This window comes from Homalodisca vitripennis, chromosome X, assembly GCF_021130785.1.
Source record: "Homalodisca vitripennis isolate AUS2020 chromosome X, UT_GWSS_2.1, whole genome shotgun sequence".
In the NCBI taxonomy this organism is placed as follows: Eukaryota; Metazoa; Arthropoda; class Insecta; order Hemiptera; family Cicadellidae; genus Homalodisca; species Homalodisca vitripennis.
The window spans coordinates 103,304,613-103,317,223 of record NC_060215.1 but is presented as its reverse complement, the minus strand read 5'-3'; the positions used below and the strand labels follow the sequence as shown (position 1 = coordinate 103,317,223).

Genomic DNA, 12,611 nt, shown 5'->3' with positions numbered 1-12,611 from the left:
TTGTAGCTTTTCCCCTTATCAGAATGGTAGTTGAGCATTATAATTTTATCCGTAACAACCATTTTCGAATTTTCAGAAAAAATCTTTTATCTAAAATGTAGAATGATTAGACTTTAATATTATGCATTTAAATTGTGTTTATGTATGAAAGAACTTATATTATAAATAAAAAAATAATTGGACACAAAGTACCTATAAGCAGTAATAAATACACATTACCGGTAATTTATTGTAAATTAGTCAACCAAAATACTCTGTAAAACATTAATAATCTAGAAATAGATTTTCACTCTATTTTTTATAAAGCCTAATCAAGATAATATGAGAATTTTACTGGTGTCCATTATCATCCCCATTGAAAAGTAAATCTAATCTTTATTTTTCATATAATTTGTTTGTTACGAAAGATGCAACTACCCATTACATAAGTTAACTACTTCGTACAAATTAGTTTGTTTCAGCAGTGTCTGGCAATCACGAATGAAATTAAAACAATTTCACACATTGAACAATTTTAAAAATTTTCTCCATTTTTTAAAATTGCAACTGTGTTGTTCTGTAAAGTAAATAAGTACTCCAAGTTTTCTTTCCACCAAACATAATTGGTGCTTTTTAGTTATATTAGGATTAACTTTATATTAGGCCTTCAACAAACTCATGCTAACTTGTTAATACACTCAGGAATATTGAGGTCTCACACTTTACATTTGATGGCCATGAAGGAGAAGGTTAATTTATATTGTATAGTATACAGAATCTAATGTTACTGTACAGGTACACATTAAAATATTAGTTCTAACTGGACATGTTTTCAATGCAGTAAATTTCACTGTCTCTAGCTTACTGATAAACAGATTGCTAGATGGAAACTTGAGTTATGGCATTTCTAAGTACATTTCTAATTTAAAACTACTAATGATAGTATTGTAGACTAAATGTTACCATTACTAAAAATTAGAATGTACCTGTATGATTTTGTATTATGTATTTATGAATTATGTACTTGCTTAATAGTTATTTTTAATAAAAATACGTAATTTAGTGGAGAATTCAGTCACACATTCAATGATACAGCCTCATATTGGAATAAATATTCATGTTTTCAATGAAACCAGTATATACGAAATCAGTAAAAATTTTAGAAATATATTTGCACTGAGGGTAAACTTGTAATAGAATTATTTCAATATTTTAATTTTGACGATTTTAATAATTATCTTTTTAAAACTTAAATTGAACGTTAAATTAAAAACGTCAAAATGATCATCAGAAGGGTTCACATCTGGTTGGTTTATACTCATCCATCAGAACCTAAGCTATGTAAAGTAAAACTTTGTGCTGTCTATTAATTGCATACTAATGCATGCTCATGTGTAGTGTTTGGTTTAACCTTTGAAACTGAAGATGCAATTTGAACATTAAAAACAAAACATAATTGCTTACTTTATTTGTCCTGATGGCTGTCTTTACTCTAAGCAACAAAAATATAGTTAATTTTCCTACTATATTCATCCAATAACGCCCGATATATTTTCACTCGATCAAGATCCAAAGGTCGGCGACAGATTCACAATCAGAAAGTACAGAACACACTATAATGAAGTTAATAGGTCGTGACAGTAAACAAGATCAATTGCTTTAATTCAATCAGGTAATCCAAATATCACTATCTAGCTGATTTGACCGTTTTATAATAGATGGTTGACTGTCTAAATCTCTTTAATAAGAAGAGTGTAAAAATGAATACTATCCCCCTGGAGAGTTCACTTCTGTCTGGTTTATACCTTTACTTACCTCTGGTTAACCTCATGGAGGAACAGCACATTACTAACCGAAAATCTTGAGATAATGGGTAAAAGAATATACGGATAGGTCTAGTTTACTGCAAAGGATGACTGTTGAAGTAGGTGGAGCTCCATTAGTGTTAAAGGCTGTTGTTAGGCTAAACGTGAGGAGTACTGTAACCAACCCGCTTTAATTGGAGAGGCTGGAACAAAGTTGGCCTCCCCTTCTTCCAAAGTGACATGACTGACATATAGCACTAACCCTCCTTATGGGGTTTCAACCGGAGGTGGCCCCTACACCAACCTTACACATGCTGAATATCCTGTCACTCTGGAAGCCAGTATAAAGGTCTTTTAGGACAAAGTGTAAATTAGGGGTTTCCTAAGCTCATTTTCTTAAGTTAACAAGAAATAAATAATGTACAAACACTGACCTTTCATGCGTTTTCCACGCGGTAGCAATGAGCCCATTGACAACCATGTCGACTGGCACAATATCAGCCAATTTGTCTGGATCACAATGTAGAGTTCGCATAATCCCTGTGATGGTTGCAACAACCACTCCGGTTGGGCCGTACATATTGTCTATCCATCCTGGAAAAGGCTCATCCCGAGTTGCCACCACTGTAATGAAGATGTTGTAGTTAAATAGCAAATAATGGCGCAATATTTGTTTCCTCACTTAATATGTATAAGAATTTTGAAAGTACTGTTTTCGTTAGAAAATACTATTATTTTTTTCAATAAACAATGTAACTTATTATAACGTAACGTTAACCAAGTTGAAAGTATATGTCATGTTAGAGCATTAACTAACTTGAAGGGCTTAGTGTGAGATTTTGGATATTATTTATGTTGGTCGCTTTGTCATAATACTTTAAAGTTGTCGAAATATTTACTAACCATGAACAAAAGTCATGTTACAGTTTTCATATCAAGTTAGTAGGGATTAATAATTAAGGCATTAAGAATAAAAATAAAAATAAAAACAATAAAATCCAAGAGTAATGATTCAGACAAAAAATCGAAACAAAAAGATTCTCAAAAATAATAACAAAATAAAAAAAACAATAAATGATTACAAATATATTTGTCTACATAGAGGTTTTCGCTAGTATGTGTAAATATCAGATACAGAATTATCCAAATGCTCTAATGGTTCCAATAAGTCAAATAATTTAGATTGGTCAATAAATATCTTAGAATCTCTAGACGTTAAATTATATAAGGACACAACAACAACGGTCAAAGCATCAGAAAAATAATAGATATCTCAAAATTATACATTTGATTATTCTACTCACATTGCATTCTTATAAACAATTTCTCTCTTCCTCTAATTATGTTTTCCTACAACAAACTCTAGTTGAGTATAATGTATAGGCACACCTTAATTGATCGATGAATTAATTTATTATTCATTAAGCCTCTTTTTTTAAACACAACATTGTACTCTGTATTGATAAAATAACGTTTTTCTGAGGCTGAGTATTTAGAAACACAGTATTAAAATTTTCAGATATATTACTCACAGATGAATTACAGTAAATACCTAAATTATTATTTACATGAGACGTAGCGATCTGATTTTCACTGGCGCTAATATTAATTGAGTTATATATCACCATTTTAATTACACTTTCATACAGAACTGACATACCACCGTTAATATTTGTCAAGGTCAAATGGATGCCTAATGGAGATATTGGCAACAAGCTTATGCTAGTATTGAGTCCTAGGAAAAAATACATATACAATGTATAGTTGTTCTAGAATCGTAAGTCACGGCGCTTAATCCGTAGGAACAGCAATTTCATTAAAATTTAAATTAATACTCTGAGATTAAATAAATTCCTCCGGCATGTGTTAATGACAGTTAATAACGGACAGCAAATGTTTGGCCAAGTCACGAAGTAGCTTGTTGTTTCTCAAAGTTCCATCAGATGGCTCTTCATTATAAACAATAATACTAACTAGAATATCTGTAGAATGCTGGAATTTGTTAACGTTCAAGAAGAAATATTAAATAAGAATCTTGTTTCGTACACAGCCCATCGATGTAATCAGTTGGCGAATAAATTGCTTTATCCCTTGCTTTCATAATAATTACTTGATTGAAGACTTATGAATTTTGAGATTGTTATTAAATCTTGATTTTGTAACAAGACTAATTATTTTTCGTCACCTTCGGCTATCATTGATTTTTATATTAGTTTTTATTGAAGGTATTAAAAATCAATATTAATAACATTTTCAAAGTGTAGGCTATGGTCACTTTTCGGTGTGTTCATTCACTATATGCAGTTCTCTAAAATTTTACATATAATGAAGTCTCATAAGGTAAATCTTGCTTATCAAACCTATTAAATATGTTCATGCACATGTACTCTTGAGCTGGAATGAATAGTTTTTGTTTCATGCCTGTTTTACACTTGCAGATCTGCCAAATTTTTGTACCTCATTGTAATAAAGTCAATATTCTCAACGTACTGATATTTAAATGGACCGAATAGTGTATAATATATCAGTCCAATGTTGATTCCATAGCATAGTACTAAAGAGTCCATTGACACAAACCTCTAAAACATAGAATCTGTCCAGGCTCAGCGAAGAAATTATTATTGACTTTATCATTAGGAGAAAGGACACTGTCAACTAGTAATATAGAGGATGTATTTGTAGGGTTGTCTTGGAAAACGTTATGGGGAAGACTGAAACATGATGATGTCAGGACATAAGTGAGTAAAACATAACTCAGCTCCAGTCTACTGATGGTAAGAGAAAACTGCACTGCTTCAGAGAAAGTCCAGTACTAACTTTAGACGTAAAATAGTCAGCAGAGGGTGTACATGAATCTGGAGACCATCAAGGAAGAGATCAGAGCTGCGAGATAGAGCTGGCGGTTTGAGATGCACCATCACCAAGAGTAAGTAGGCCGAATGGGGAAAATAAAAAGAAACAAAAAGAAAATAATTGGTTGTTGTATATTTATGGGATTGTATTATACTCACTTTACGTAGATTTCATACCCAGTTGGCCAGCCCAAACATGAAAGTCTCTGTTTTGGACAGTGAATGTCTTGTTTGTGACTTATCCAATAAGAGTGACATGAGTGTTACTTAAACTATACCTAATATCTAGCCTAGCATTGATCTTACAAAGTAAAGCTAATCCTAATATAACACTATTAACACTGCTACTCTAAACAACTATGTTTATAATATTACTTTCATTATGATGCCTCACCATTCTTAATGCTTGTCTGAAGGAGGTGGAAATGGAAAATATGGACTTTATGCGTTTTTTAGAAAGTATTTTTCTTAAAAATTTGATATACAAAAAACCATTTAGGCAGTAAATCATTAAGAAATAAATATTTTTGTAAGAGAATACACACAAGAAAACAACAAAGTCAGTGCTTACATCCTGAAGCCACTACATGCAGTCTGGTTTTGTTACAATAATCACGTTATACTTTGTGGGTTATGTTGTTTTGTGAAGTTGGTTAAACTGCTGTATTTTTTAAGGCTGTCTTTAGGAGCTTGTCAGACTCAGAGTTACTAGAATAGTAAATTTTATAGGGAAACCTAGAACCCAAACGAGAGTGTCACGCATGTACTTTAATTGCGGCAGCCTAAAACTGGGTTTATCAGATTGAAAACACAACAGTTGCAGTTTGTGATGCTGTAGCTATTTTTAACTGTGTACAGATTGTCAAATGCCAGTGCTTAGTGTACTTTGGATCAGTGTGGAGAAATATACAGTGCAAGCTATGCAACCAGCCAGCAAATGTAGTTTACTTGATTCTATTTGAGCAGTTGGTGAACTTTAAAAAAGTAAGATTGAAGAAAAGTCTGGGTAGCTGTAGCCAAAAACCAAGAAACCCCAAGTTATGGAGCAGAAGTTTTTAATGGAATGGTTATGAAAACTACACAGTTTACTAATACGCCTTTGATTGTAATTTTCCGAAAAATGGATTTTTGAAACGTTGGTGCACACTTCTATAAAAAACTATTGGACATAACTAAATTACATCTTTATCACATATTCTATACGTTTATATACATACATTAACGACGGAGTTTATTGTTAAACAAATTATACTTTTTAGTATACAATTTTGTGAAAATGTTTAAATTCTTAATAAAATTAAAACCTCAAAGTCCAGTGTTAAAGTATACATTAATATGTATAATATAAGTTGTTAAAAATTTACATCAATTAGCTTTAGTACTTTCTGAGACAGGTGTGCAAAAATATTGTGAATTTACCATGCGTAGCATAGGGCCTATGTGGTCCCCTTATTAAACCTAACTTTTATGACTTACCTATGCTGGGTCTGAAGACAGATACAGGTAGAACTTTGCTGTAGGTCTTGACAAGTTCTTCTGCTACGGCTTTGGTGTAAATGTATGTATTTGGTGACTCTTTCAACAATCTGGAAGATAGCAATGACAATTTTTAACCGATCAAAAAGTATGTAAAAGTATAAAACATTTAAAATTGTAAAAAATTAATTTTTTAGTCATAATATATTTTTAAACACAGTAATAAAATAAGCTGTTGTGTTGTTAGACAACATAGACAATAATAATTTATTAATAATATATTATAATTATATCATAGTTCCTTTGACTATATTCACATCTTTTTGTAAGTAGAGGACCATTTTTGGTCTAATTTTTCTTCAGGTTTACAGACCTGTGAGGACTTAATGAAACAAAATAAGAGTTTATAATGGATCAAAAGCGCTAATAACTCGAGTAAATCATGTAAATTAAAAAATGAAATTTTGAAGTAATATTTTCCTGTAATTTATTTACTGAGTATTTTATCTATAAATTTATAAAAGACAAATTTGTTTATCTGAATTAAAATCAGTCTAATATAATGTCAATAGAGTGTAAGATAGATATGATTGGCACAACCTTTCCTATGTTATTTTTTATTAAAAGACAACTACTAGGTAGATCTACCTTTTATTGTTTTACACTGTATTGTTAGTATTTTTTGCGCAAAAGTTGGCACCTTGTTAACTACTAACTCTATTTGCCATCCGGCACATGCAGCCATTTCGACGCCTTTTATGGTCTAAACCTTCTTACTAAGTCACGGCAGGACAACAACACCATACTGTATAATGGCAAAAGTATATCACATCTCTAGTAGTTTAATAGAACATCATAGATCACAGCACAGTTCCGGCAACAAAATTAAAATATCCATGTATGGGGGTGAGAGAGACAGGCCCCAGACAGCTACTAGAATTCTGCTATAGTCTGCAACTTATGGGAAAATATAGAGGAGCACATATGGCTCTGAGTTACAATGCTATGGTCATAACCCACGACCTCTTCGGGAAAAAAATCATAAATTATACAGTAGCTGGTTAGATATGGGTGCCAAGAAACCTTGCCAGCATATACGCTACAATTGATCTAGATGGCAGTCAATAAGATAAATAATTTATTTTTGACAAATATCTAATTAGTATGGGTGCAAAATGGTGGGATTTCATACTCCAACACATGAGCCAAGTCAGTGCGACCGCACCTGAGATCTGCTTGTGCCACTTCTTGCCTTCTAATAAATCCAGATCAGGCTGAGCTGAACTGACGGCCCTACTTTCTATAATCTATCACAGACTTATCTCGTCTTAGTCTGCCCTCAGCTTTTGAGAAAACCTTCTCTCAAAACTCTGACTTGTATTATTCTTTTCTACAACTGGTTTAAAGAAAAGAAAAAAAAAACACCTTGCTGTAGTCTTTCTAAGTCAAGGTGGAACGGAATATACAGAGAGTAGCGTGATCAAGGAAGAGCTTGATCTCTAATATGTTAACTCTGAATATCTGGCGACCTCCAGTTTTTAATTTACCCTTCCCGGGGAGAGCGGGCCACTACTTGGGGTGACCTTTAGATCTCTGCTACTCGTATGAAGACATTGAGTACGAATGACAAAACCGAAAACCAAACCAAACCAGAGAACTTTAGCAAATCTCAAAAAGTAGATGAAAGTTCACGAAAAGCAGAAGGACTAGTAAAGGGTGTAACAGACCCTTTATATCCTGAACAAACGTAACAGATAAATGAGACAGGCAGATATCCAAGCGGAGGTCCAAGATCCTCCGATTCGGTTGGAGTCGATACTTCTGAAGAGGGTACACTACTGAAAGACGACCACATAAGGGTAGATGGAGCACAAACCAGAAGGCTAGGCCCAGGGACCCTAAACTGTGTGGCGCTGTGAGAAAAAGAATGACATGATTTGAAGACGTGGATATCCCCTAAATGAAGCCAGGGAACTGGCCTTAAACCCTATCCAGGAAGAGCAACATCTGCGGTTTAAAAGACAAAGAGAGGCCAAGCCAAAAATACCTCACCCTAATGGCTTCACCTTGGAAGCTCACCAGAGGAAGAAAACAAGAAATGAAGATGAACGACAGTGGTCACGAAAGGAGCAGTCTGCACCTCCCCATAAAACTTCCTACAAATATGTTACAGAGAGCATTAGTGAGGGAATACTACATTCCGATTTTCTGGAAATCCTACTCCAATCTCAACAAATGGAAACAATATACTAGTTCATCCTGGAAGCGATCATGGAAGAAAAGAGAGGCCAAATTCCACAAGCTTCTACGGTATTATTAGAAGACAAGGAGTCCTAAAGCCTTGGGAGGGAGCCAGTCTGAGGATTGTGCCAGAGGGTGAAATTCCTTGTGTAAGAATTGCGACTGCCTACTTCCCAAATAGCATAAACGACTCTAGCGAAAAGATAATAAAATTCTTAAAGGCACAAAACAAAGAGTTAACGGTCGGAGAATGGAACGTGCTGTGCAGAGTGATGAGGGTAAGTCAGTGCTGCTTACCCTGGCTATTGACTGTGCTATAGCAAACAAGCTTGAAAAAGAGGGTCCTTGGATCAGGTATAAGTTTGAAAAATTGGGCTAATACTGAAGAAGAAAAGTCCGGAGAACCCTGAAGACCCCAAAAAAGGAAAGTGAGAACTCAGAACAATCTGAGGCCGCCACCAAAGAACAGACCATCGCGTAAGTCTGAAGTAAGTAAGTAAGTAGAAGAAACCCCCAAAAGTATCAGATGATTCAGTAAATACCTTACCAGAGAGGTCTACTCCAAAAGACAGTGTGGTGTAAAATGAAACACCAACGTGCTCCCGGTGAAGAAAGAAGAATTGATTTCGGCCAGGGGCAGGAAAGCAACTCCAAACAGATGGTCAGGAGTGGACTCTACGGAGGAGGTGGTAAAAGGCGTAGCAATACGTTTATTTCAGACAAACCTCCATCACGCTAAGAGCGTAACTGACATCTTGGGAAGAAGATTTTATTACAACAGGCCTGGACATCGCCCTAATCCAGGAACCTAGGTTCAAAAAAGTTACATCTGGAGCCTAACGACTCCGGTTGGTAATCTTATACACAATAGAACAAATAAAAACCAAAAAGCCTGTATTTTACTCTCAATACAAAGTATTGGTTTACCTGTTAATAGACCTAATGGCAAAAGACCTGGTGGCTGTAGCCTCAAAGCAAGGGGAAAAGAGGTAATTTTTGCCTTAGCATATTTCCCTAACCCTTCAACACACTGTCCACTAGTGGAAATACAAAGCCTACTATAGTACCGGTACTTCGAAGAAGTAGGTGTAGCCCTCATCTTTGGCTGTGACTGTAACGCGCAGCACACCTACTGGGACAACACCAATATTAACCCTAAAGGGGAGGACCTCCTGCAATTTATTTTAAGTAATGATATAATTCTACAAAATACAAAATACTGGGTCTAATCCCACTTTTATTTCTAGTGTAAGACAAGAGGTTTTCGATATTAACTTATGTAATGGTCTTAAAGGCGTTAACATAGCAAGGTGTCATGTCTCAAAAGACCTCACTTTCAGACCATTTTCTTATTAGGTTCGACCTAAAGGCGGGAGTAGAGACGAATGTTACCCATAGGGTTCCTCAATAAACCAGCTGGAGGGGATACATGGTGTCACTAGTAGAAGGGTTTGAAGAAATAGAACCCTATCAGACAAATGAGTTTGAATTAGGAAAGTCGGCTCAATTGGTAGAAAAAGCCATCATAAAGGCCTGTGAGAAAAACTACCCCCTCAGAAATAATAGGCTAAAGAAAGATGTACCTGGGTGGAAAAGAAGGCTAGAAACACTTAAGATAAAACTAGAAAACATCTTAAATGGGTTAAAAGGACAGATGACTGGTTACTAAGACGCCATAAACGAATACAAGAAAGAAATTAGAAAAAATAAAAGAAGAACCCGTAACAACTTTTGAAAAAAACATAACGAGTCTACCAGAGGAAGACGGGCTTCATAAAACTCTCAAAACTGATCACTCTAACACTCTGTGGTCTTTACTAAAGGCTAATGGTATCCTTACGGTGAGTAAGAAGGAGAATTTAGAACTGTTGTTGGAGACACAATTTCCATGTGGACTCTCGACTCGAAGTGAGGATTTTTATTCTTTGGCGGGGGATAGATTCGATCGAGAGGTTGCAAAATCCAGACAACAATCAAAAAGAATCTTTACATCATAAAGAATTAAATGGGCAATAACTTCAAGCCCTTTAAATTTCCTGGGGCATATGGAGTTTTTCTGGTCCTTCTACAAAAAGGGGCTGGACATTCTCTTAAATACACTTATTATCTTGTTAAAAAGCGGCTATGTCCTTGGATTTATTCCAAAGGACTGGAGGACGGCACTTGTGGTGTTTGTGCAGAAAAAGGATAGAAATTCACCATTTACCTAATTTTTACAGACCTATTAGCCTAATCTCCTTAATGGTGAAAACTACGGAAAAATAATAAATAGACATATAAGGAACGAAACTTTACCGGTACACCTACTCAGTCTACATCAACACGCATACGTTGAAGGTAAGTCAGCTCTCCACAGCTTGGTGGATGACACCTTCTAAGAAAAAAAGCCCTAGTCAGCGTTTTTACGGATATTAAAGGAGCTTTCGACCGAACAGCATATTAATCAATGGAGGCAATATTGGGATGGTTTGATGTTCCTTAAGATGCTGTCAAGTGGATAGTAGCCCTCCTAAAACGCCGAAAAGTAACAGCAAAGTTCAGGGATGAATCGGCCACTATCGTGACAGGGAAAGAATGCTCCCAGGAAGGGATTATGTCTCTCTTTTTTTTAAAGGTAATGGTGGTTGACAACCTTTAATAAAAGGAATTATGAAAATAACTCAGGAAATATCCTGAGGCCGAAAAATAACTTACGTATGAAAAAGTATGGTTATGACAAAACCTTATCTAATCTGTATTGAGTATAGGCGAAATGGAGCAATAAGGAGGCCTAACCTAATAAAAGAGTCCAGGAGTTTTACACAGATGGATCATGCCTAGACTCTAGGGTAGGATTTGGTATATATGGCCTAGGAGTAAAGTTACCAGTGTCGCTTGGAAGTCATGGCAATAGAATGTTGCGCCAAAAGACTCATACAAATGAGGCCATAAGAGGCAGAATACTTAATTCTCTCAGATAACAAGGCTACACTAAAGGCATTTGACGCCTGTTAGTTTGACTCTAAAGCAATATGGGAATGTAATAATAGGAATGTATTGGAGTGTAATCTAGTGGAACTGGCAAAGAAGAACGGAGTTACACTGGGTTGCGTGCCGGTCTATGAGGCATTCATGAAAACAAAAAGCAGATACCCTTGCTTAAATCAATCGGTACAGGATCCCTTATGGTAGGAAGTGAGCCAGGCTGTGGAGTACCTTTCTCCTACAGCAAAGCTCTATTAAAAAATATAGAAGAGAGGATTATATCCTTGAACTGGAGCAGGGCTTCTGGACTAGGACAATCTAAAACGTTTATCTCCTTATGCTAAAAGGGTGGGCAGCTTTCCTAGAGGATGCCAAAGTAAGGAGGATAAAAGATTGATAGTAGGGATATATATTGGACATGGTCTACTTAGGAAACATATGATAAAGGTTGGTTTTAGTCAGAGTGATGAATGCAGACTCAGCGGAGAAGCAGAAGCATTAGCGGAACACATATGGCTAACCTGTCCTGTCATATCTAAAAGTAGGAAAACATTCCTAAGGGCTTATCTTTTCAGCACCAAGCATATCAGATAACAGGAGCCCTCAGATTTGATTGGCTTCTGTAAAAGTCTCAGATTCTAAGGGTGTAAACATATGTGAGAGAGGCGAAAAGGTCTTTTTAGGACTACGTGTGGAGGCAACAGTCCCTCGAGACAAAAAAATAACTTATTAGCAGCCTATATCTTTTAATAATAAGTTTACTTCTCAAAATAAAATCTGTTAATATTAGTTAGGTCTATGAAGCACATTCTTAAAGTAAGGGCCATTTGATGATGACAGGTATTTTGTAATATTTGTTTAATGCATTCCTTTTCCAAATAATCGCTAACCAGTTCTAAACATTTGTAAACACTGCACCAACTATTTTAACTTTCTGCAAAAACCTTTACCGTCTGAGAATTGAACTATTTGGCGACTTTAGTCTTAAGTTCCCCATAATTTTCAAACTGTTGTCCATCATGGCTTGTTGGGTCAAATACAGATGAATAGTCACTAGGTGCGAGGTCAGGACTGAAAAAGGTGCGAGGTCAGGATGGTGGAAAAAATATTAATTTTAATAAAAAAATCTTAATGTTCTTGTTGGGTAAGAACAAATTCGCTTCTAAGTTGTTAGACAGTAGTGTTGTAAAGCCTTTCGCAATATCTATTCTGGATCGAATGCCTAACTTTGTAAACATTTTTAGCACACATCAGCTTTAATTATTTATCCACATTCCAGAACATCATAACATAA

The 12,611-nt window shown here is 35.3% G+C and overlaps 1 protein-coding gene across 1 annotated transcript in view; it reads right to left on the bottom strand.

The window, feature by feature from the left end:
• The window catches only part of LOC124369762 (fatty acyl-CoA reductase wat-like), a 45,329-nt gene that overhangs the window by 10,734 nt on the left and 21,984 nt on the right, over positions 1-12,611 (bottom strand). Inside the window, exons 6-7 of the mRNA XM_046827842.1 lie at positions 6,113-6,222; positions 2,219-2,408 (exon numbers count right to left, since the gene is read on the bottom strand). Of these exons, the coding sequence (XP_046683798.1) occupies positions 2,219-2,408; positions 6,113-6,222 (300 nt within the window). The remainder of the gene's footprint in view (positions 1-2,218; positions 2,409-6,112; positions 6,223-12,611) is intronic.